The following is a 27,683-nucleotide window of genomic DNA, read 5'->3' as shown; positions in this document are numbered from 1 at the left end:
TATTTTCCTATCAAAAAGTCTAATGACTCTATAATTGTCTTACATTTATAAATTGTTTAGTATTTTTGCCTAGATTTCCCTTTATAAGTCATCTAATATTTTGGCCTAGTATTCCAAAGGCATACATATTCCTCCAAGTTTCAGCTTTGATTCTCCCTTTTGGTATTCTTAGAGCTGTCAGTATCTCATTTTCACCCTCTGCTTCCTCCTGTCAGACACTGATACCACACAGGTCATACAGCTTCAATTTTCAGGCCCCACCTGCTCATTTTTTCAGAGTTTTGAAGTATAACTTGTCACTTAATTTGACTGAGAATATTGTCTTACATATTTTTGATTTTGCTCTCCCTGTTGCACTTTGATGTGCAGAGATTAAAACCTTTACTTCACTTCTGACAACATTTCTCAGAATCCCTGAAAGAATAAAAAAAAAAAAAAATGGGTCATGAGTAACAATTCTGCAGGCCCATATTTTTTTTTCCCTAAAGATTTTCTCACATCTGTCAATCTTGGAGAATCAGGCTTGACTTTTATTTAAAAAAAAAAAAAAAAGCCTTACACACCACTGTAATGATTTTTTTGTGAAATTGTTTTACCTAATTTTTCCAAATAAGAAAATTAAACTTCAGAGAATAAGTATATGTTTTTCCTCATGAAAAAGAGAGAGGGGGACAGCTAAACAAGGGAGAGACAATCTCAGAATTATCAGATATATCGTGTAACGAAATCAAACATTGGGTTTCTACGTCTGATGGGAGCTGACAAGGCCAGGCCTTAAGGTAACATTCTTCTCAAAAAAGAAATTTGCAGAGTGACTTAAATTCACAAGAATTGGAAAGAATGCCAGACTTAATTTGTGATTGTCAATTGTTATGTATTAGTGAGCAAAATATCAAATTATACCTCCTTTTTTGGACTTACATAAATCTTCATATTTAAATTATCTGTTATCTTTCATGTATGTAAATTAAAGCTCACTTGTTGATATATTTTATTAATAGAATGATGTATTCTGTTATTCTTAGAAATGCCATCTACATTTTATAGAAAATGTATGAAAATAGGGAAAAGATAAGATTCTCTTTTGATCAGATATACTGACCTACAGGAAACCCTTACATTCAGGGTGATGACATAAGGACATTATCCAAGATCAATCATTTGTCAGCTAATGGAAGCTTACCAAAATTCAGTCTGATGGACCAAGAAGAATCCAGTTATTCTACACAACAAATTTATTGTTTATGTACTAGTCACAGTAAAAGTCTCTGAATGTCTAAGAAAATTAAGACATGGGCTCTCATTTCAAATAGCCCATTGGAAAGAGTATACACACATCAATACATGTACAAGTACAATGAAAATATTTACTAGATGAGAGCAATTCCATTTATTATGGGACTGAGGAAGCCAAAGGAGGCTCTGTGAAGGGACATCTTATTTCATTTTGAGGGATGAATACAAATTCTCAGATCAGGGAAAAGGGTTAAGGCCTTGCTTCCAGAAGGAATACGAGGTACAAGGTCATGAAGAAGGATTGAACATAAGGGTAAGTGCTGGTTTTCAAAGGTAATAAATTAGAAAAACTAGTACATAAAAGAATTTATGTGCTAGAGACTAACTAGTTCTTATTGGCCATTTCCTTCCCTAGCAAATAAATTTTAACTATATAACCTTGATCTTTATAATGAAACTGGTCCACATTTGACCTTGGTTTAGTTGTCCACACATCACTTTCTCACTTCCTTATTTAGGAAATTGACAGTATGTCTTGGCATAAACACCTAGGGAAGAGGAGATCCAGGTTTGTATTTGAGGAGTCTTGATCCAGTAAAGAGAGTATCCACATAAAACCTCCTTTGTCTTTTCTTTTTACTTAGCCCAACTCTCATCATCCCCCTTGTGGCTAATTCATCATTTTCTGGACTTCCTTTAAATAGCTGATAGAGAGAAAGAAATAGCTCTGGTAGCATAGTGGCTAAGACACTTGCTTGCTAACCAGACGGCTGGCGGTTCAAACCCACCAGCCACTCCTCGGAAGGAAGGTTGGGCAATCCTACTTCCGTAGTGATACTGCCTCGGAAACCCAAGGAGGGGGGGTCGCTATGAGTCGGGGCCGACTCGACGGCACATAACAACAACAACAACAACATTACCAATGTATCACTTGTTAGTAGTTTTTATAAGTTAGAACAGGAAAATATTGCCTCAGACTGGCTTGGCTACTGTGTGTGGCTATCAGTCATTTATACTACCCACTTTTCCAATGTCTACGGACAAAAGGTTACAACAGAGTTGTTGAAGTATTGGTTTTCTATATGTGTGTTACTGTCAATGATTGTCAAAGTCATTGGTATGACTTTGTCATTTGATAAACATGGTATGAGCAATGGGATGAGTTCAAGCCGATATTTAAAAAACATTTCCAGCAAATTTGTGTTGTTTTGTTGTTATGTGCCATCGAGTTTAGAGACAAATAATAGCAATGATCAGTTGCCTTAAAGTTGATTCTCATTCCTGGAGAACCTGATGTGTGTCAGAGTAGAACTGTGCTCAGCATGGTTTTCAGTGGCCAGTTTTTCGGAAGTAGATAACCTGCTCTTTCTTCTGGAAATGATGAAAAATGGCTACCTCTGGGTAGAATCCAACCTCCAACCTTTCAGTTAGTGGTCAGTGTGCTAAGCATCTGTACCACCCAGGGACTCCTAGAAATAAGAAGATTATGACATCTGATGTAGGTAAATCTTTAATCTCATCAAATTCATCCACCTAGGTTTAGTTAGGAACTAAGGTACAGAATAAGTGGATTTCAAGGTTACCTATTAATTTCACCTGTTTATGTGTGCATATGTGTGGAGGGAGGGGGTTTCTTTCTTACATTATTTGATGAACTACACTAAGAAACACATAAGTTCTTACACATATCCATTTGGCCCAACATTAATTGATTTTTTATAAGGTAGAAATGCAATAGAGCACTAATCAGGAACATCTACCAAGATACCTTTGTTTTCTTTTATTGGCAAATCATTTAAGTTCTTATTCCTCCTCATGAGAACAAACAATCAAATTAATTGTTAAAATTGTAATAAGCAATTGACATGAGATTCATTTGTAGATAATTAAGAATAATTGCCTGGTTTCAGTGGCCCTTCTCGATCATCTAGAAACAATTTGATACAATTAAAATGTAAAATTACTTTACAAGTATTGCCATATTATGCAACTATAAAGTCACATGGGTAGTAAATATTTTTCAAGCAGCTCCAAACAAACTTTTCAAATAATGGGGGGAAAAGTGGCCTTTTTTTTCTGAATATTTCAGTGCAATCCCACAGTATACTTTTGATCATCAATCGCCAAGATTCAGTTTACAGGTTGTGTCTTGCTGCAATTTCTGACAATGACAGAGGATTCAAAAAACTAATGAAACATCTGAAATATAGAAGTGGTAAGGTGGGCATCATAATTCACAGACTTCCATCCCCCACTATGAATTAGGTGCTGTTTTGCCTCTCTAGATTTTGAGTCTAGAATTGTGTGGTAACTATTCTATGGTGTTTATTAAATAACTTCTGAGTATATCAAAATTTTCAAGGAGTGACATGAGTAGTAGATGCCATTGTTCATCATTTCCTCAATGAGTTTATAAAGGAAGATAGAAGAATAAAAAAGGAACAAAGGATAACAACATAATGACAAATGTGACAAATGTACACACTTGTGTATTTACATATGTCCGGAAGCACATGCTTTGAAAGAAGTTCCTGAGTATGAGAAGAAGGTTGGCCAAAAAGAAAGAGAGGATAGTACTATTAAAATGAGAGCTATGGAAGGTGTAAGCCTCCATTAGCATCCTGAAGCAAAGGAAGGGGAGAATTTGTAGAACATTATAAGAAGAGTGCTCCAGAAAAGAGATGGTGGTCCACTGGGAGTTGAGCTGTTTGTTGAAATATTACTGGCAGGTTTACCTGGATCAGAGCATTAAAGGAGCTGAGGCTATAATAGGACATGTGGACTCATGGGTAAAGTGATATTTGGAGATCTCTGGTGTTGAGATTGATACACTTATTTTGCAAAACAGGCAACGGATAGAATGGCTCACCCCTGAGGTTCAGAGGGCCTCTCAGATAACAAGCAAGTTCTGGTATATTGACAATCTTGGTTTTATAATTCCCTCTCTATGCAATCTGTTTGGAGATTTTTTTAAATAACTTTCTCATCATAGTGTTCTGTGTGGCTATTTCTATTGAGCCACCAGCTGTTCCACAGATGAAAGTTAAAGTGGTCTGCTTCTGTGAATATTTACAGCCTCGGAAACCCACTGGGGTTACAATTAACTCAATGGCAGTGAGTTTGGTTGTTTTGAGTAGCTGGAGGCACAAAGGCTGCCTCTTTTTTTATTATTCATTTAAACATTAAATATATCTTTATCTATTACAATATGGGAAGAAGTTTGGGTGGCACAGTGGTTAAACCATTCAATTGCAAACCAAAATGTCAGCAGACTCACCAGCTACTCTGAGGGAGAATGATGAGGCAATCTACTTCCATAAAGATTTACAGCCTTGGGTCAGTTCTACTCTGTCCTATACAGTTACTATGAGTCAGAATCAACTTGATGACAGTTGATTATTGAAATGAGGCACAGAATTTGAGATTACAGAGTGTGTTTTAATTGGTGAAAATAGTGTTCATGAACCTAATTATACATGGAAAGGAGAGATGTAAGCTTCACCATAACACAGCGCAAGAACAAGTCACAAATGGAGAAAAAAAAAAAAAAAAAACTAACTATGTATTTGGTTTACAGTGATTCATAGAATAACTTATTCTCTAATTATTATGTTTAACCCTTTCAATAGTCCCTTACCTATTATTATACATATTATTATACATATACCTGCAGGTATTCAGTTAATCATATGTAATTTGTCAATTAGCCATGTGTGTACAAACTCTGCCTGCTCTTTGGTGTTTATAGTCATGTGACCCTCACACAATGAAAATAAGAACTCGCCATCTGCTGAGACCCTCACTGAGCTCAAGGACTTGTCCTGAAGACTCACAAGTGCAGCCCTGCCTCCTTAATGAAAATTGCTTTCAGTTCCAGTACAATCTAACAGGTAGAGTGAACCTCCATGACCTGTCATTTTCCTTAGCATGTTCTATGGGAGTGTGTGTATGTGTGTGTGTGTTCTTAATCTCCAAATTAGGAACTAAGATAGAATGTGTAGGAATGTTTCTTGAAAGGCCAAGGACTTGACTTTCCCTGAGTCCCTTCCATGATGGACATGCCCACTCTTGGTGTTCTGGTTACTTAGTGGCACTCTGACAAGTAAATACCACAAATGGGATGACCTTAACAAGCAGGAGTTTATTCTTACAATGTGGGAGGCTAGAAGTCTGAGTTCACAGTGCCAGGCTCTAGGGACTGGGTGAAAAAGCCCCTCGACCCTGGGCTTCAGCTCTGCCTCTTGCTCCTGGCCCACTGAAGCTAGAGGCATCTCTTCACTCAGGCAGCTACTGACTGCTGAGGCTAACAAGCCCAAGGTTGACAAATAAAATGGCACAGTCCCGGTGTTACCAAACCACATGGAAGGCCATTAATTGAAGTCCACTGTAAGTCCCAAGGTCAGCAGAGCATGGCAGACTGCTAAACAATGGCACAGCTACATGCAGGGTCCAAGTGTACCATAAGCTAGAGACCATTCCCAAGACTTCTCCTTATACACAGGAAGCAGACCACATCCCTAAAGCAGCTACTCAGCTCTTCACAGGAGATTCCACCATGGAGTTGATTACCAGTCTCATCATGGGTAATACTACATCCAGCTGCCCAGCCACTCAACCAGGCCCAGCCAAATTGACACACAAATATAACTACCACACTTGGCATGCCCCTCTTGACAGCATGGATGTTCTGAAGTAAAACAAACTTAGAAAGATGTGGCAAAGTTTCAGAATAAGGTTGAATTAATCTATGACAAACTAAAACAAAAGAACTAAGTAGCAAAAATAATTCACCATTTAGAAATATGTAGTAATAATATTATACAGTTTAGCTCTTTCTGTTGTTATGTGCCATTGAGATAGACCTGACTCATAGACCCCCTCCTTGGTTTCCGAGGAAGTATCACTACGGAAGTAGATTGCCCAACCTTCCTTCTGAGGAGTGACTGGTGGGTTTGAACTGCCAGCCTTCTGGTTAGCAGTCAAATGCCTTAGGCACTATGCTACCAAAGCTCCTTTAGCTCTTTTCTAAGCTTTTATATTTTTCAATTTTAAGAAAGTCTCCCTTATCATGTACTTGCTCTATCAATTTCATTAAGGATGAATGCTGAGCTTGATTGGACAGTAACATTTTATTCTTGGCACCACAGTGGTCAATGTCTAATACAAAAAGATTTTAGTTACATTGATCCACTACCTGCCAATAGCTGCAGCATCAGATATACACAAATGCCACAAAATGTAATTTTGTGTTAAGTCTCAGCACTGAATTCAAAACTGAAGAACATACTTCTACTTTCTTGCAGAGACAAAGCAATAGCATTTCCTGGAAAAAAAGAAAAAATCTCCCTACAGCCACATAGGCACTGCTGAGATTTTTCATGTAGAACGCCTCAGAGTGAATTCTATGGGGCTGTTCTATAACCAGGTCTATTTTTCCTATTTCATTAGATAAAGAGATTTCAGATCTTTGGTTTTAATAGTAATTTCCCAGAAATGCATTGAAATTTGCTATACTGAAAGAGTATATCAATAATAGACAGATCTTACTAAAGATGGGTTTACTGTTCTATTAAACTTGTAGGTCACCTACTAAATGTGGGAGACCTCCTTAAAGATGTTTTCATTCAATGTGATCAATGACCTTCCTTTCTACCTACAGTAACAATAAGAGTTATTTTTTTTTAAAGAATTAAGCTAAATTGCAGTATAATTTATTCTAACCATCAGTTATTTGTCTAGTTTCTAACAAAACTAGCCAAAGCTTTCCTTCATGATAGATCTAGTTAGAAAAATAAGAGTTTCTGTAATAATTAATACAGTTCTATATGTTTTTCACTCTTTACCTTCTGAATACTTCTCTGGGCTTCACTGTACCAAATATTTCAAATAACTTTGATGATTGGATTTATTCTTGGAAAACATTTTCAAGTTTACATCAAAGACTGCCATTGTTTCTGGGAGGTTTTATCTATCTTGATTATTCCCCCAGCAAACAGTTGATTTCAAACTTTTTTCTTTGACATACTGTTTAGTGTCTTTCTTTTCCTACCCAGCCAACTCTGAGATGGTTTCTGCCAATGAATTTATTCTTTTTTGTTTGCTTACTCATTTTTTTTCCAGCAACTCACTTTTACTTGCTTATTTTTGTTATTATTATCATTATTATTATTGCAACAAAACAATGGCATGCTGCTTTTTCAAATCCACCTGGAAGCAGTTTTAGGATTATGCACACACTGTCCTTCCCCACCAATGCAGATAATCAAGAGTTTGTTGTATTTTGCTCATATGGCCATGGTTTTGACGCTCAGTTTGGATGATCATATGCCTGTAGAGTGGAGCATATGCCAGCTGAGTGAAAATGCCACGTGTGGACAAGGCGTCAGGACCCGCCTTCTGAGTTGTGTGCGCAGTGATGGCAAGCCAGTCGCTATGGACCAGTGTGAGCAGGTAATTTGTTCATATTTGTATCTAAGATCCAATGCTTTGTTTCTCTTAAAATTGTTTTTCAGCCTGCATGTTATTTGAGATTGATAGCAAAGACTGTGATTTCTTCCTATTTCAGCTCAGGGTCAATTAGAATAAGAAGTACTACTATAATACATTGAGTTTGAACTTAATTTGAATTATTGAGTTTCAGTTGCTTATATTTGACTCTTAAGACTGGGCAATTTTAACATTTAGATATAACTCTTGGTATTAGGTGAGTGATTCACTTGCATATATAATGAACATGATGGCAGTGAGTTTGGTTTTTGAGCTGGATCCCTTTTAATATGATAAAGACTGCCACTTGCTATTAGAATACTCTGCTAATTTGCACAGCAAATGATGGTTAAATAAATAGCACAGTTTTCTTTTCTTTCTCAAGCTAAGTTAAAGCCATGACCATCAAGTTTCAAATTAGTGGGTTCTGAAGTTTTTAAGTTTATTGACTCTTTTTCTTCTGTGACTAATTGTGTGGAGTTTGGAAAAAAAAACTTTATTCAGAACTGTTTCAAAGAGGTAGGCATTTTCTTCCTAACGTATAAATGAAAATCACACATGGAGTAGGCTTAATAGTAATAAAGATGACCACATGTTGCCACACTATAAGATTTATTAAACATCCATTCTTATTTACTCTTGTTAAGTATTTTCACAACATGCCCTCTAAACTGATGGTGCACTCATAAACCAGGACACCAAGACTGTGACCAGATAATATGAAATTAGATGTCCCATAGAATTCTGAAATCAAAGAATGCAGGGTCAGGTATGGTTTACAAGGTATCACCAAATTACTTTAGCATCTTATGTCGCTGACTCTGCCTCTCAAGAAGTTGCCCACTTGGCAAGTAATCGTTCTTCAATCTTTAATTTCAACATAGTGTATACATTGCTAACATTTAACATGTGTTGAATGTTAAGCTTTTCATAAATTCCTAGAGCAGATTTTTTTCATCATTCTTCCTGTGTTGGTTATGACTGATTTCTCAGATGATTTATTCTTTCACCTATAATTTTCTATAACTTAGCCATAGTGCCTAAGGCACTTGACTGCTAACCAGAAGGCTGGCAATTCAAACCCACCAGCCACTCCTTGGAAGGAAAATCGGGAAATTTACTTCCATAGTGATACCGCCTTGGAAACCCAAAGAAGGGTCGCTATGGGTCGGATCCGACTCTATGGCAGTGAAGTTTTCTTTTGTTTTTGTTTTGATATAACTTTTCTAAGCTATTAGTAACTTTGTACATTTTGCTTTAATGGTTGTTTCAGAGAAAACATTGAACTGTGGGACAAATTTCTACTATGATTAAGACTGTGATTCTGTTTTAAGCCTAACTGATCTTTGTTATAAACTTGAGATGGCTTGTGATTTTATTTTTATTCCTATTTTATTTGTTTTTCTAACCTAGCTAGCTTTTAGCTTAGAGTTCTCTATGTACTGTCAACCTGCCAGTAGTGCCTGAAATTAGAACTGTGGCATCCTCCTGGTTCCGTGCTGGCAACAGGACAGATTTCTGTGTCACATAGCCTCCTGTTTTCTCAGGATCCAAGAAACTGAGTGACAGGTCTAATCTAGAGTTTAGGATTTAATCAAAAAAATATGACAAATTTGTATTCAGCAAAGGACAAAATGTACCTATGGTGACCATCAATTTTCATATACCAAACGCCAAAATACAAACCCATTGCTGTAAAATTGCTTCCAACTCATAGCAACCCTACAGAAGCAGGCTGCCACATCTTTCTCCCATAGAGCATCTGGTGGATTTAAACCACTAACCTTTTGGTTAGAAGCTGAGCACTTAACCACTATGCCACCAGGGCTTCTTATAAATCCATATGAGAAAGTTTCTTGTGTTTTTTTTTTTCTTTTTTTTTGCCAAAATTTAGAAAGGTTATTATCTCAGAATTAAGGACAGTCTTTCTCTCCAAAAAAGAATCATCGGCAATTTTAATCAATGTTGTTGAGGAAATAGTGAAAAGAGTAGGTTACATTGCCTTGTTTGGTGCTTGTTTGTCAATTGCTGAGCAGATTTGTTTGGGACACATTCAGAAGGTGATATTCTGCTGCAATTATCATTTATCTGTCTTCCATTTGAATGCCATACTACATGCTGTACATGTTTATGTATTGCTAAGAAGCCAGCTATTTTATTTGTTTTGATTTGTTTTGCCTACTTTATCACGAATTTCTATTCTTCTCTTCCGGTGTCTCTCAAAGTGTGGACTATAGACTCTCATGCCATACTTCTTTTAAAAATGTTATTCTTGGCCATACTCCAAGCAGTTAAAACCTCTTGAAATTCCCACATCTTTGCAGTGGGAATCTTTATTTAAAGAAGTCCCCTCATGCGATCACATGCACACTGAAGCTGGAGAATCCCTTCCATGCCATCCTCTCATTCCATCACTTGTTTTCCTCTCCTTTTGAAAGGAACATGGAGAATACAGGCTACCAATTTTAAGGTCACTTGCTAAAACCTTTTAAATGTAGATGAATGCCTTATTCTATTTTTTATTAGGTCCTCCTAGCTGACTGATCCTTTATTTAATAACATGTCATTTGAACAGTATCAACAGGAATCTCCTCTCTAGTGAAATCACATTTGATTTCTCTTTGCAGCGTAACTTGGAAAAACCCCAGAGAATGAGCATTAACTGCCTGGTGGAATGTGTGGTCAACTGTCAGCTCTCAGGGTGGACAGCTTGGACACAGTGTTCACAAAGTTGTGGCCGTGGAGGTATTTGAATTTCCTGTATTTGCTTACTCTAAAAGACTTAATCTTGAATATCTTTCAGTATAACAAAAAGCAAAAAACCAAAAACATTGCTGTAGCATCAATTCAGAGTCCCAGTAACCCCCATTGGGTTTCCAAGGCTGTAAACCTTTATGGAAATAGATTTTCCCTTCTTCCTTCCATGGGGCAGCTGGTAGCTTTGAACCACTGATGTTCCAGTTAGCAGCCAAATGCCTTATCCACTACACCACCAGAGCTCCTTTTCAGAATAACATAGCCTGATAAATGGGAATAAGGCATACTGGTCAGCTGAAAGTAACATGAAGGCCATCCAGAAGGTGAAGAGAGAAAGAATATGGCTCATAATTGTCCTTTAGGGCTTAGGGCTAGGCAGAAGTTGAGAAACTGACCTGATGATAGTGGCAGTCTACAGAGAAAACATTGGATCTGTGAGACTGTGTTTATTCAAAAGTTAAAAGCTCAATCTTTTCAAAAAATGTTAGATTCAGTGTTTTTTGGAAGAAGAAGACAAAAAGGCTACTGTATCAGTTAAACCCCAGAACACTATGGCTTTAGATAAGAGACTAGAGACTAGTTTTTCACCTGCATAAAGTCTTGTTGATTGGGAGGGACAATTTCTGCTGCAAAAGTCAATCAAGGACACAATTTTTAGAGACTGTACTACTTTAACATTAACCGAGTGTCTGGATGTTGACATTCAGCTGCCTCTGTGGAGGTTTTTATGGACCAGGTTAGAAGTTGTGTATTTCTCTTTCATCTGTATTCCAAAAGACAAAATCTAGTCACATATCCCCATCTAGTTGCAGGGTGACAGTGCAGGAAATATAGTTTCTGGATTGCCATCCACTTCTCAACCATGATGATTCTATTGAGGAAATGCAGTATGAATCTTTGGCAAATAGGTAGCAATCATTGCCACAAGGTACTAGGTAGGATCTCAGTGAGTAAGGGATGCTTGATGGCAAGAAATTCAGAAATGATAATCAAAAGCTAGACAAATAGAAACATATGTTACACTCCAACAATAAGGTGAAAGTAGGGACTAAGTCATGGATTCATGAGAGAGGGACCATTAAGATCATAGCAGGAAAGCACAAACTGTAGTTCAAAGTAGAACTCTAGTCCTCAACTATGAGTCTGATTCACTATAAGGCAAATGCAAAAGTTTGGAGTAGGGACTTATGAAGAAATCTTGGCATCTGGTCAGGCACTGGGTGGGAAAAGAGATGGGATGAAGAACTGCAAGTTGGAGGAAGCATGAACCTGCCAACCAAAGATATTTAGAATTAGTTTTCTAGAAGTGTTGTGAGTATCCTTATTTCTAAACTTTTTGCAAAAGGATGTGCAGGGTCATTGATAATTTTCTGCCTTAGTCAGGATTGTCTAAGGAACTGAGCCAGGGCTAAGTATGGAAGAGGAACTCATTTGTGAACTCATCCATAAGATACTAAAGAAGGCTGACCTGAAAACAGTAACCAGGATATGTATGTATTAGGTGAATGTGACTAAGGGAAATTGACAACTACTGCTGCAAAAAGCATCACATCCAATGAAAATGTGAAAATCACAATATCCAGAAATAGAAATATGCCATTTCCTCCCCAATTCAGAGCCTACAAAGAATCCTAGGAAACTAAATGGTAAGTCTTAGGAAAAAGATGTTGAATAAATCTATGTTTAAATTGCAGCTGTTTGGGGAAGTTAATCTTTTTGAGTCTTAGCTTCTTCATGTGTAAAATTAAATTAACACTCATTATAGAGGCTTGAGTTCATTGGAGAATTAAATGAGATGAAGCATGTGAAAGCACGTAGCATAGAGATGGACACATAGTGATATTTAGTATGTATTCATTTCCACCTCCATCTCCTACACACATGTATTAAAGAGTGTTATTGGAGCCTTCCTGGAATCCATTAAAGAGCTCTGGTAGCATAGTGGCTAAGACACTTGCCTGCTAACCAGACGACTGGCGGTTCAAACCCACCAGCCACTCCTCGGAAGGAAGGTTGGGCAATCCTACTTCCGTAGTGATACTGCCTCGGAAACCCAAGGAGAGGTCGCTATGAGTCAGGTATGACTCGACGGCACATAACAACAACAACAACAACATAACCCTTATCTCACACTTTCATCTTATCCTTATACCTTATTCAAAATATGTACACTATAGTCATAGCCTAACTAATAATTTTTAAATGCAAATATGATCAAGTACTTTCACAAAATTATTTATCCATTAAATGAATATTTAGGTCACAGTTATAGTTCTTTACATTGGTTATTTAATAGTACATACACACACACACACACACACACAAATTCCCTCTATTCTCATGGAGTCTAAAATCTAATTGAGGGACAAAACACAGTAAGGAAACAAATAAATAGGCAATATCACATCTTTATTAGTTCACCAAAGACTCACAAATGAGAGGTGAACAATCTTTTCTTCCTCTGTCTAGAGGTGGCCTACCCTGGTTAGCCTACAGCCATAATACTGCAGTCTTGTCCTTGAAGACCTCTGCTGGGATATGTGGCCCTCATATTCATAAGTGGTGACATGAGAAAATGGAAGAAGGATGAACTCCTGTATTATGAGCATGGTCCACAAGGACCTGCAGGGTTTTACCAGTCCCTACCTCTCTCTATCCCTATCACCCTCTACCCTCCTGATGACTCCTTCTGCTTCAGTAGACCATATTCCAGTCACATCTTTGATGGCAGAGTGCTTTTTTTCCACCATGATACTTTTCCTTACATGGAATATCTCATCATCACCCTCCACTACTGTGTCTATGACTTACCATATGTGTATTTCAATCATTTTAATGCCTATCTTTTTAAAAAATCAAATATCCTGTTTGGTTACTTCATGAACTATTCTTCCCAGTGCTCATAAAGCACTGGCACATGGAAGAATTTCAGTTAACATTTGATATTGCCCAAGTGGTTTGTACTATAGGAGAAAAATTCAAAGTTAAGACTATACTGGCTAAAGCACTTGACTGCTAACCAGAAGGCTGGCGGTCCAACCCACCAGTCACTCCTCGGAAGGAAGGTTGGGCAATCCTACTTCTGTAGTGATACTGCCTCGGAAACCCAAGGAGGGGTCGCTATGAGTCGGGGCCGACTCAACGGCACATAACAACAACAACAAGACTATACAGGCTGGTGTGCAAGCTCCAAAGGAAACCAGCCCCTATTTTCCCCTTTTTCTGCCTGAGTAAGTAGATTCTTGGGTATTTTTATTACTCAAGAACCTGCTCAATGCAAAGAGACAGAGATCTGCTTATTGTGATTTTTGCCTGTTTGTCTTAATTCTGCCACCGTACCAAGTCACTGAAATATAACAGATTACCTTGTTATTCCAACCCACCACCAGTAAATAATAATACTCCAAATAGTATGTTCAGTATTAAAATATAACCTCAGTTTTTCAAAGGGTTCTGCTACTGCTGTAGTCTTAACAGACTGTGTTACTCTGCTAGAAAACAAAAACTTTCCCAGGTCTGAATGCCATTATGGGAGAATTCTAAGTAATTGGAGTTGGAGTTGAGATGAACCTTTCTCTAATCCTTAGACTAATAAACACAGACAAACAATCAATCAAACAAAAAAGATTTCCTAAAGGAAGTCATTACGTGAAATAAGGCACAGAGGGATTAGGTAGAGAATGTTAACTACTTGGAGAAATCAAGTTGCATAAAGTACTTGGAAATCATCTGACAAGTATCTATTTGCACATAAATATGTCACCTGTCATAAATCACCTGTAACTAATTTTTAGGGTCTGGTCAGAGAAGATCTGAGAAATTTTTTTCTTGACGTTTAGAGGGTTTTTTGTTTGTTTGTTTGTTTTTTAATACTCTGTCATCCTGATATCTGCTCAATTCTAGAAATCCTCCAGAATTCTAACCATGCATATATTCAATCAGTTCTTTATTCATTCAATAATAGTTTATAAAGTTTAAACCTGTCATCCTGGCCTAATTATTAATGGTGTCCTCCTTCATTGTCAGAATTGATATATGGGAAATAAATTATATGATGGCACTGCTAGTGGGAAATCTATTCTTGAAGACAAGACTGTAGAAGAAACTTATCTATTTATTTGATGAATATGTATTGGATTGTTTTTTGAGTGCAAGGCACTCTTCTAGGACCTGAAGAGGCACTCTTCTATACACCGTGAATAGGTCAGATAAGATCCCAACCAAACAAATTCCCCTAGCTTCACAGAACTAATATTCCTACGAGAAGTGGGATGAAGAGGAGGAGACAGAGAAAAAGCAAATAAGTAAATAAACACAAAAACAACATGATCAGTGCTACGTGGAAGCTAAAACAGGTCATAGGATGGATAATAACTGGAAGTGTATCTTGCCAATAGAATGAACAAATCATTCTTAAAAGAAAAACAAGAATTTTCCTTAGAAGCAAGGATGGAGAGACTTTGACTTACTTTGTACAGGTCATTAAGAAAGATCAGTTGCTACAAAAATGATATCCAGTTCAGTAAATTGGGTGGCCAATAAAAATGAGGGAAATCCGCAGTGAGGAATATTGATCCAATAGCCTCAACAGTGTTGAAACATGATGAATCATCATGAAGATGGCATAGGTCTGAGCAATGTTTCATTCTGTTCTGCATAAGGTCTCCATAAGTCAGAACCAACTTGATAGTAACTAACAACAATATCTTGAAAAGGGTAGGGGAGGAAAGGAGTTATTATTATGTCCAAATTGAATCATAGGTATCATAATTCCTTTAATTATTCATTTTCTTTCTAAACTGTTCAGTGTTCAATCTCATGAGCATTTTTTACTATTTTTTGTATTCAAGGATTTATGTTAGAACCTGTAGATGAAAATACAAAGAAGAGTGTTTTGATTATTTTTTTTTTATTGTGCCTCATCTCAGTCTTAAAAAATAAATCAGGCAGTATAAAGAGAAATAGGAAACACAGCCTTGAATTATTAAGCCCCTACCCTGAGCACTGTGCTGGGGCCACCTTCGTGATTATATCATACCCTACCAACCCCATATCTTAGCCCCCATGCCCTCATTCTAGTCATCCAGCTTCTTTCTTATAGCACCAACTCTTTTTCTGAGCATCATTCCAGTAAGAAGATAGTAATGTTTCCAACAGGAGAGAATTTTTCATTTAAATTATGTCTTAATCCTTGCACAGCGTGACCTGAAAACAATAAACAAACCACAATAATAAAAAACAGAGCTACAGAGAGAAGATTAACTTCTTCCTTAAAAGAAACCAAATCCTAGAGGGTTGCAAACTATCATTAGAAAACATCTGTGGCTTGTCCCTTGTAAGATAGTGTACCAGCAGCTGCTTATAGTATGAGTCGCTTTCTTTTTTTCCAACTGGTTGTGGCGGTGGGGCAGAGACCACAAGAGATGATACAGTTTATTTAGTCACATTAAAGTAAACAAGCAAGGAACATGCACATCAGATTTCAGCACCTGCAGCTCTTGGCTGACTTCTTTATCAAAGACAAAAGTTCACAAAATCATCACTGCTTATGAATTTACAGGGTAGTAAAGCAAAACCTGTTGAGCTAAATATCCCGAATGGTTCCCTACCAGCCACACTTCACCATCAAACCAACAGAGCTACTTGCTCTGAGGGGAACTTTTGAAATGAGCTCTTACTTTATTTTCCAAGCATCTGAATTGTCTCTTTAATGTACACCCGATGCTTCGCATATACCTTCTAATTGTGTTAAAGATTTCAAGGTCAGAACAGTTTGAATCCAATTTATTTCAGGTTAGAGAGAGACTAACTCCAAGCTTCCACGAAGGGATCATTTTAGATAGATTTCAAAGATCAAAGCTTATAATAGAAGAGCTTAATATTTGGATTAGTCATGTTCTTTGTCTGTTGAATTTTCATCAGTGCAGTGGAACGTAGAACTCCGTAAACTTAGCATAACATGAATTATTCATAATTGTTATTTAACCGATAGCCCTCTAAGAATGTCATTAATCCCTGAACATGATTTTTTCTGTCTTATATTTTTTTAATTCAGTGTATATGAGTTTATAGGAGTTCTGGTAGCATAGTGCCTAAGGCACTTGACTGCTAACCTGAAGGCTGGAGGTTCAAACCCACCAGCCACACCTTGGAAGGAAGATGGGGCAATCTACTTCCATAGTGATACTGTCTTGGAAACCCAAGGAGGGGTCGCAATGAGTCAGGTCTGACTCGATGGCACATAACAACATGTAAGTTTATAGTATTTTTCTATACTATGTAACCCAGCCTGCTTATTGCAAATCCCAGAGAACATAAACTTTTTTCTGTCAAGTCCTGCCTATGATTTTAAAAAGAAAGAATTATATTAACTCCAAAGCATCACTACATTGCCATTTCCAGTATCTTTCCTTGCTTGTTTGTTTTTATGTGTTTATTTTTGTCATGATATTTCAAGGGAAAGCCAGTAACCTTAAGTGTATTGTTAAAAATACCACAACTGGGTTTAGGTGCACTTAGTGTTCAAAGTGACATCTTTGCTTCTTCACAGTTTAAAAAAGTCTTTTGTAGAAGATTTTCCCAGTGAAATACGATATCTGATTTATTAACTGCTACTTCCTTGGGCACTGATCATGGATCCAAGTAAAATGAAATCCTGGACAACTGCAATGTTTCTCCATCTATCATGATTTTGCTTATCATTCTCTTTGTGAAGATTTTTGTTTTATGTTGAAGTGTAATCCATACTGAAGACTTTAGTCTTTGATCTTCATCAGTAAGTGCTTCAAATCATCTTCACTTTCAGTAAGCAAGGTCAGGTCATCAGCATACCTCAGATTGTTAATGAATCTTCCTCCAATTCTAATACCATGTTCTTCTTCATGTAGTCCAGCTTCTTGGATTATCTGCTCACCATACAGATTGAATAAGTATGGTGACAAGATAACCCTGATGCACAGTTTTCCTAATTTTAAACTATGCACTACTGACTGCCTCTTGGTCTATGTTCAGGTTTGTCATGAGCACAATAAAGTGTTCTAGAATTCCCATTTTTGGTGATGTTATCCATAATTTGTTATGATCCACACAGTTCAGTGCCTTTGCATAGTAACAGAGGTAAACATATTTCTGGTGTTCTTTGCTTTCAGCCAATATCCATCTGAAATCAGCAATGATATCCTTCCTTCCACATCTTCTGAATCCAGCTTGCATTTCTGAAAATTCCCAGTCAAAATACTACTGCAACAATTTTTTAATTGTCTTCAGAGTTTTAGTTTGCCTATGATATTAATTATATTGCTTGATAGTTTCAATTCTGTTGAATCACCTTTCTTTGGAATTGATATAAATATTGATATCTTTCAGTCAGTAAGCCAGGTAGTTGTCTTGTCCTAAACAAGTAAGTGCCTCTAGCACTACATCCATTTGCAGAAACATCTCAAAGGGTATTCCATCAATTTCTGGAGGCTTGCTTTTCACCAGTTCCTTCAGTGCAGCTTGGACTTCTTCTTTCAATACCATTGGTTCCAATATGCTGCCTTCTGAAATGGTTGAGTGTTGACCAATTCTTTGGTACAGTGAGTTTGTATATCCTTTCCATCTTCTTTTGATGCTTCCTGCATTGTTCATTATTTTGCCCATAGAATTCTTCAATATTATAATTTGAGGCTTAAATTTTTCCTTCAGTTCTTTTAGCTTGAGAAATGCTGAGCATGTTCTTCCCTTTTGGTTTTCTAATTCCAGGTCTTTGCACATTTCATTATAATACTTTACTTTGTCTTCTTGTGCAACCCTTTGAAATTTGTTTAGCTCCTTTATTTCATCATTTCTTTCATTTATTTTAGCTACTCTCCATTCAAGAGCAAGGTTCAGAGACCCTTCTTCTGAATTCCATTTTGTTCTTTTCTTACTCTCCTGTCTTTTAAATGACTTTTTGCTTTCTTCATGTATGATGTTCTTGATGGCATCCCACAACTTATCTGGTCTTTGGTCATTGGTATTCAATGCACCAAATCTATTCTTCAGATGATCTCTAAATTCAGGTGGGATATAATCAAGATTGTATTTTGTCTCTTGTGCAATGATTTTAATTTTCTTCAGCTTTTACTTGAACTTGCTTACATGCAATTGATGGTCTGTTCCACAGTCAGTTCCTGGCCTTGTTTTGACTGAAAATACTGAGCTTCTCCGTTGCCTCTTTCCACAGATATAGTCAATTTTACTCCTGAGTATTCCATCTCGCAAGGTACACATGTATAGTTGACATTTAAGTTGTTTTAAAGAAAAAGAGGTCTTTGCAATGAATAAGTCATTGGTCTTGCTAAATTCTATCATGCAGTCTCCAGTGTCATTTCTATCATCAAGACCATATTTTCCAACTACTGATCTTTCTTCTTCGTTTGTAACTTTTGTGTTCTAATCACCAGTAATTATCTATACATCTTGATTGCATATTTGATCAATTTTAGACTGCGAAGTTTGATAAAAATCTTCAATTTCTTCATCTATGTCTTTAGTACTTGATGCATAAATTTCAATACTAGTAGTATTAACTGGTCTTCCTTGTAGGTGCATGAATATTAATCTATCACTGACAGCATTGTACTTCAGGATATATCTTAAAATGTTCCTTTTGATAATGAATGCAATGCCATATCTCTTCAATTTGTCCTTCTAGGAATAGTAGACCATCTGATTGTTTCGAAGTGGTTAATACCAGTTCATTTCAGCTCACTAATACCTAAGATATTGGTCTTTATGTGTTCCATTTTATTTCTGTCAACTTCTAATTTTCCTAGTTCACACTTCCTATAGTCTATGTTCCAATTACTAATGAATGTGTCCAGTTGTCTTTTCCCATTTTGAGTCATACCTCATCGGCAAATGAAGGTCCAGACAACTTCAGCCACATCATTAAGATCTACTCTTCACTAAGTAGGCAGATCTTCCCTAGTCATATTTTGAATGTCTTCCAATCTGACAAGGTCATGTTTGGGCACTATATCAGACCATGATTCACTGCTATTCATAGAGTTTTCCAGTAATGTACCAGACAGCGTTTGACTGCTATTCATAAGGTTTTCAGTGACCAATTTTTTTCAGAAGTTGATGACCCATCCTTCTTCTCAGTCTGTCTATGTCTGAAAGTCCCACTGAAGCCTCCTACCATGGCTTATCCTGCTAGTATTTGAAATATTAGTGGCATGGCTTTCAGCCACACAGCAACACATAAGCCACCACAATATGACAAACTGACAGAAAAGTGGTGGAACCTTAAATTAAAAAACAAAGCAAAAACAATAAATTTAGTATCTGCATAATATTTGACCAATGTGGTATCCTTGATCTAGAAAAGTTCTATTGTAACTATTCAGATTTATTTACTGGATCAAGTAATTATTTCCTGTATCAAGAGAACAAGGAGCTAGATGGCATAATGAACAAAAATGAAGAACTAGAAAAGAAACCATTACCAAGTTGTAGGATCTTGAGATGGTCACTTATCATTTGCTGCTATGATTTTAATTTCTTTTACTTTTTTGTCTGTAATGAGAATATATGCAGTAGAACATACACCAATTCAACAATTACGATGCATACAATTCAGTGACATTGATTACATTCTTCGAATTGTGCAACCATTCTCACTTTCTTTTTCTGAGTTATTCCTCCCTCATTAGCAGAAACTCACTTCTCCCTAAGTTTCTTATCTAAATTTTCCAGTTACTGTTGTCAGTTTGATCCAATATAGATATATCTTAAAAGAGCAGAATGCTAAGGTAAACATTCTTTACCAGTTAAGACTAAATGAACATTTGGTTTTAAGAAGACTTCAGGGAGGCAAATTTTTGTTTAAGTTTTAAAGATTATGCCAGGGTAATAGTTTTCCAGCATTTGTACAACCTCTCATGGCTTCAGAAAGACTGGATTCTGTAACAATTTGAAATTCTTTTCTACATTTTCCCTCTTTTAATCAATTTTCATCTATAGAAACATTGATCAAAATATTCATAATGGTAGTAAGGCACAACCCAGTTTTCTTCTGATTTAATGGGAAAGGGAACAGTTGTTCATAGAGGCAGTTAGACACACATCTCATTTTCTCCTCCTATTTCTGACTCTTCTTCTTCCTCTGTTGCTTCAGGTAAATAGAGACCCATCGTTGTACCTGGATGGTCACTTGAAAGTTTTAAAGACCCCAGACACTGTACAGTGAACTAGGAGGTAGAAAAGCACTAAATACAACATTAGGACAATTAACTGGTATGTCCCATGAAAACCATAACCCTAAACTCCAAACCAAAAAAACAAATTCTGTGGTACATTTAGTTATACATAAGCAATCTTCAAAAAAACCAAAGCCAGACTCACTGCTGTGGAGTTGGATCTAACTCATAGCGACCGCTCCTTGGGTTTCTGAGGCAGTATCTCTACAGAAGTAAATTGCCCTAACTTCCTTCCAAGGAGTGGCTGGTAGGTTTCAACTGCCAACCTTTTGGTTACCAGTCACGTACATTAGGCCCTACGTCACCAGAGCTCCCATAAGCAGCCTTGGCTGCTATTTTTTTTTTTTTGTAAATATATCGTACAACTTTTGCCAATTCAACTTTTTACAGGTATACAATTTATTGACAGCAAGTTCATTAATCAGTTGTGCAAACCTACCCTTTATCAATGTGATTTTTCCATTGCTGTAAATTGAAATTCAGTACTCCATAAGCAATAATTCCTTTTTCCTCTCCTCATCCCTTGTAACCACTAATAAACTTATACAAAATAAGATACATTGGTATCTTATTGTCATTTTATATAAGGGAAGTCTTATAATATTTATTCTTTTGTGATTGGTTTATTTGATTTAACATACTTTTTAATATCCACTGCTGAAGGACACAAGTGCTGATGCCAGGAATATTTTAGAAATTTATTGTAATGGCTCTATTAATTATAGGCATAATTTTACAGGTGAGGTGATAAACAATTAAATAACCTGCCCAAGATCACATAGTTTCTTTATGTAGGAAATATTTGAATCCAAGTTCACGGTCTTGAAAGCCCCCTTTATTTCACTATGCACACACACACACACACACACACACACGGTGTAACTTTATTTTCACTTTTACAAAACTCTAACACTTACTGTTCAGAAACAAAGCATACAAATGTGCAAAGTGTTGTGTAGCCACAGGGGATGAATGACAGATGCCAGAAAGATGACCTTGACAGGGTAAAAATGGGAACACCTACTGTGTGCCATGTCCCTTGCTGTTACCACATCTAATCTTCACAGCAATCCTGAGAGGTGAGTGCTTTTGTACCTTATTTATTTATTTATTAACTTTTTATTGGGATTTGGATGAAAGCAAATTTGTTTTACATTCAATAGTTCATACACATTTTGTTTTGTGATGCTATTTCATTCCTTGCAGTGTAACATCTCTCCTCCTACCTCCTCCATGTGGTTGTCCTTCCTCTGTGTCATTCTCACCTATGCATTCCTGTCTCCTTGCCCTTCTCTCTGCTCAAATGCTGCCCTTCTGATCTCCCATTAGTACATCTCCTGGTACTTGGTATTCAGCTATTGATCTGGCCAATGCGTTTTTCTAAGGCCGATATCTCCCTGGTATGGGTGTTCAACTTGTAGGCTGTCTATTGTTTGGCTAAGAGTTAAGCCATGGGAGTGAGTTCAAGTCAAGGCCTGAAGGATGACTCAGGGCCATATTTTCAGGGGGTTTACTAGTCTCTTTCAGGCCCATAAGCCTAGTCTTTTTTGTGATTTTGAGTTTTTTTCCATGTTTTCCCCCCACTCTATCCCCAATCTTCGATTTTGATCCCTTTCCAAATGTTTGACATTGGTTGCTGGGCACCATCTAGTTCTTCTGATTTTCTTCCTGTCAAATTATGTTTCCACCCATAGATTAGTGTTTGCTGCTACTGATAATGCAGTATTGTGATAGTTGGGAGCTGTGTGTCAACTTGGCTGGACCACAATTCTGTGTGGTTTGAGGTGTTGTGGTGTGGTTGTTCCCATGATGGGATCAGATAACTATGTTCTGAGTGGCCAATCTGTTGAAAGGGAGTTTCCCTAGGGGTGTGGCCTACTTCCAGTATATCCAAGGACATCCTGGGAAGAGAGACATTCTTCTGTGGATCCGGATTCTGTTGTACTGCCTACAATTGTCCATGAGTGAGCAGTCCACCATTCAGCCTGAAGATCTTGGATTCATCATTTGTTGGAGTCAACAGCTAGTGTACTGCCTGCCCGCCTTGAGCTCCTCAGCCTCTGTGGTTGCAAGAGCCAGGAAGAGCCTCCAGCTTGGCACTTGATCCAGGAACTTTGGACTTGCCAGCTTCTATAAGTATGTGAGCCATTTTCCTAAGATAAATTTCTCTCTATATATACATATATATATAAGCTTTACTGGTTTTTGTTTCTCTAGAGAACCCAGTTTAACACATTTGGTACCAAGAGTAATTCTGGAAAGATAAAATCATAAGAATGGGCTTTCTAAATTGATTCTCCAGTTTGATTAATCTTAAAGACACTAGTGACCCTGCATCTGTTAGTAAAGAGGGCCTTGCTAATCTGTGGCATGAGGTGGTAAAATTAATACACGAAACAGCACCACCAATAGATCAAGTACTTATGAGAAGTGATGTTCTGGGTGATCAGATATTTGATACTTTTATGCAATTTTTTCAGCATGAGGAATATAAAGAAACTGGTTGGTTGGTCCTATTTACACTAGACAAAGTGGTGAAAGAACAAGATGAGCTCAGAGCTGCTGAGCTTAAGCGCCACATAAAAGACCTCAGTGCTTCCAGTTGTGCTCTGAAAGAAAGCCTTATATCTTCTAGTAACAGAGCTCATATTGCTGGAAACCAAACCCAGAATCTTATTGTAAGGGTGGCTGAAATACAACACCAATTAAATTGCCAATCCAGAATGGTGTCTGGCATAAAAGTGAGGGTGTTGATTGGAAAAAAATGGGATCCTGAAACCTGGAATAGGGACATATGAACAGATAATCAGGAAGATCAGGATATGGAGCCTGTAAATTCTGTTGAATCCCTCCCATCTGAAAGGATTACTGTAAAACCATTATCCCCTCAGATTGATGGGACTAGCCAAACCAGTCCTGCTGGGTCATTACCTGAGGCAGAGGCCATGGAAGACATTCCTGAATGCTCTCAGGGACTGTCTCAACCACCCATTGTTGCTGCCAGACCGATAACTAAAGTTAAGTCCAAGCGAGCCCCAAAAGGTGAAATAGAAAGTGTGACTGAGGAGGTGGTGCGCTATACCTGAAAAGACCTACTTGATCTTGCTAACATGTACAGACAGAAACCTAGAGAATATGTATGGGGATGGCTACTGAGGATGTGGGATAATGGTGCAAGGAATGTAACACTGGATCAGTCTGAGTTTATTGATGTAGGCCCACTAAGTATGGATTCTTCATTCAGTGTCTCAGCTCGAGAGGTTAGGAAAGGATCTAATAGTTTATTTTGTTGGTTTACTGAGGCATGGATTATGTGGTGGCCTACCTTAAGTCAAGTTGAAGTACCAGACCTGCCTTGGTATAATGTAGAAGAAGGTATCCAGAGGCTTATGTAAATTGGCCTGTTAGAATGGATTTATCAGATTAGACCCCTAGAACCAGAAATGGAGAGTGCAGAAGACACGCCTTTCACCAGTACCATGAGGAATAAATTTGTGAAGGGAGCTCCACCATCCTAGAAGACTGCTATGATTGTTATTTTATGTAAACCTGATTTGACAGTGGGAACTGCCCTAATTGAACTAAGACACTTAATAGTATGGGGCTGATTGGACCCTGTGGTAGTAGGGGCCAAGTGGCAGCAGTTAATCGACAAAAGCAAGGTGGGCATGGTTACCATAATGGACAGCAGAGTCAGAACACTAATCAGAATAGTCTGACACATGTGGAATTATGGCATTGGCTACTTGCTCATGGTGTTCCTAGTAGTGAAATATATAACAAGCCTACTAAATATTTACTTGATCTGTATAGACAGAAGAATTCTAGGTCACGTGAACAGCAACCTAGATTGAATCGCCAAAATACAGAGTCATGACCTCTCAATCATTTCCCAGACTTGAGTCAGTTTACAGACCCACTACCCATTGAATGAAGGGGAGGCCAGGTCCCTTTGAAAAAGGACCCCATCACATTGCCAAAAATTTATGATGTCAGTCTTTCTCCTACCCTTCCCCAAAGGGATCTGAGGCCTTTTACGAGAGTGACTGTTCATTGAGGAAAAGGAAATAATCAGACTTTTCAGGGATGACTGGACTCTGGCTCTGAATTGACACTAATTCCAGGAGACCCAAAGAGACATTGTGGCCCACCAGTCAGAGTGGGGGCATATGGAGGTGAAGTTATTGATGGAGTCTTAGCTAAGGTGCATCTCACAGTGGGTCCAGTGGGTCCCTGAACCCATCCTGTAGTGATTTCCCCAGTGACAGAATGCATAATTGGAATAGATATACTCAGAAATTGGCAGAATTCCCACATTGACTCCCTGACATGTGGAGTAAGGGATATTATGGTAGGAAAAGCCAAGTGGAAGCCATTAGAACTGCCTCTACCTACAAATATAGTAAACCAAAAGCAGTATCACATCCTTGGAGGGGTTGTAGAGATTACTGCCAATATCAAGGACTTGAAGGATGCAGGGGTGATGATTCCCACCACATCCACATTTAATTCACCTATTTGGCCTGTGCAAAAAAGAGATGAATCTTGGAGAATGACAGTAGATTATCATAAACTTAATCAGGTGGTGACTCCAATTGCAGCTGCTGTTCCTGATGTGGTTTCATTGCTTGAGCAAATTAGTACATCTCCTGGTACTTGGTATTCAGCTATTGATCTGGCCAATGCACTTTTTTCAATACCAATTTCAAAAGACCATCAGGAGCAGTTTGCTTTCAGTTGGCAAGACCAACAGTATACTTTTACAGTCCTTCCTCAGAGGTATATCAACTTCCCGGCACTATGTCATAATTTAGTCCGTAGGGAACTTGATCGCCTTTCGTTTCCACAAGACATCACACTGGTCCATTATGTTGATGACATTATGCTGATTGGACCTAGGAAAAAAGTATCAATGACTCTAAACTTATTGGTGAGACTTATGCATACTAGAAGTTGGGAAATTAACTAAAAAAAAATTCAGGCACCTTCCACCTCAGTGAAATTTCTAGGGGTCCAATGGTGTGGGGCATGTCGAGATATTCCTACTAAAGTGAAGGATAAGTTATTGTATCTGGCTTCCCCCACAACTAAAAAGGAGGCACAACATCTGGTGGGCCTCTTTGGATTTTGGAGGCAACATATCCCTCATTTGGGTGTGTTGCTGAGGCCTATTTATCAAATGACTCAGAAAGCTGCTAGTTTTGAGTGGGTTGCAGAACAACAGAAGGCTCTGCAACAGGTTCAGGCTGCCATGAAGGCTGTTCTGTCACTTGGGCCATATGATCTGGCTGATCCAATGGTGCTTGAAGTGGCTGTAGTAGATAGAGATGCTGTTTGGAGCCTTTGGCAGGTCCCTATTTGTGAATCGCAATGAAGACCCTTTGGGTTTTGGAGCAAAGCCCTGCCATCCTCTGCAAATAACTTGTCTCCTTTTGAGAAACAGCTTTTAGCTTGTTACTGGGCTTTAGTAGAGACTGAATGCCTAACCATGGGCCACCAAGTCATCATGAGGCCTGAGCTTCCCATCATGAACTGGGTGTTGTCTTTATGACCCACAGAGTCATAAAGTTGGGCATGCACAGGAGCACCCCATCATTAAATGGAAGTGATATATCAGAGATCAGGCTCAAGCAGGACCTGAAGGCACAAGTAAGTTGCATGAGGAAGTGGCCCAAATGCCTATCGTCTCCATTCCAGTCACATTACCATCCCTGTCCCACTCTGCACCTATGGCCTCATGGGGAGTTCCTTATGATCAGTTGACTGAGGAAGAGAAAACTCGTGCCTGGTTTACAGATGGTTCTGTGCAATATGCAGGCACCACTCAAAAATGGACAGCAGTGGCACTGCAGCCCCTTTCTGAGACTTCCTTAAAGGACAGTGGTGAAGGGAAATCTTCCCAATGGGTAGAACTTCGAGCCATGCATATGGCTATTCACTTTGCATGGAATAAGAAATGGCCAGTTGTGTGATTATATATGGATTCATGGCCTGTGGCTAATGGCTTAGCTGGATGGTCTGGGACTTGAAAGGAGCATGATTGGAAGATTGGTGATAAAGATGTATGGGGAAGAGGTATGTGGATAGATCTCTCTGAATGGGCCAAAGGAGTAAAGGTATTTGTGTCTCATGTGAATGCCCACCAAATGTGACCTCGGCAGAGGAGGACTTTAACAATCAGGTGGTTAGGATGACACGTTCAGTAGAAACCAACAATCCTTTTTCCCCAGCTACTCCTGTCATTGCTCAATGGGCTCATGAACAAAGTTGACATGGTGCCAGGGATGGAGGTTATGTCTGACCTCAGTAACATGGACTCCGGCTTATCAAGGCTGATTTGGTTATCACCACTGCTGAGTGCTCAATCTGCCAACAGCAGAGACCAACACTGAGTCCATGATATGGAACCATTCCTCGGGGTGATCAGCCAGCAGCCTGGTGGCAGGTTGATTACATTGGACCACTTCCATCATGGAAAGAACAGTGTTTTGTTCTTCCTGGAATAGATACTTATTCTGGATATGGATTCACCTTCTCTGTACACAATGCTTCTGTTAAAACTACCATCCGTGGACTTACAGAAGGCCTTATCCACCATCATGGTATCCCACACAGCATTGCTTCAGATTTAGGGACTCATTTCACAGCAAATGAAGTGTGGCAGTGGGCTTATGCTCATGGAATTCACTGGTCTTACCATGTTCCCCATCATCCTGAAGCAGCAGGCTTGATAGAACGATGGAATGGCCTCTTAAAAACACAAATATGGCACGAGCTCGGTGGCAATACCTTGAAGGGTTGGGACAATGTTCTCCAGGAGGCTGTATGTGCTCTAAACCAGCATCCTGTATATAGTTCTTTTTCTCCAATAGCCAGGATTCAAGGGTCCAGGAACCAAGGGGTGGAAACAGGAGTGGTACCACTCACTATTAACCCTAGTGACCCACTCAAAAAATTTTTGCTTCCTGTCCCTGCTAC

At 38.2% G+C, this 27,683-nt stretch overlaps 1 protein-coding gene across 1 annotated transcript in view; it reads left to right on the top strand.

The window, feature by feature from the left end:
- The window catches only part of THSD7B (thrombospondin type 1 domain containing 7B), a 1,104,189-nt gene that overhangs the window by 1,027,255 nt on the left and 49,251 nt on the right, over nucleotides 1-27,683 (top strand). The window contains exons 18-20 of the mRNA XM_042782491.1: nucleotides 4,985-5,126; nucleotides 7,571-7,686; nucleotides 10,350-10,467. Coding sequence (XP_042638425.1) covers nucleotides 4,985-5,126; nucleotides 7,571-7,686; nucleotides 10,350-10,467 — 376 coding nt within the window. The remainder of the gene's footprint in view (nucleotides 1-4,984; nucleotides 5,127-7,570; nucleotides 7,687-10,349; nucleotides 10,468-27,683) is intronic.

This window comes from Orycteropus afer, unplaced genomic scaffold (genome assembly GCF_000298275.1).
Source record: "Orycteropus afer afer isolate SDZICR_OR568_19922 unplaced genomic scaffold, OryAfe1.0 scaffold00342, whole genome shotgun sequence".
Lineage (NCBI taxonomy): Eukaryota > Metazoa > Chordata > Mammalia > Tubulidentata > Orycteropodidae > Orycteropus > Orycteropus afer.
Note: the sequence above shows the minus strand (reverse complement) of the source record. Positions and strands in the feature narration are given on the sequence as shown.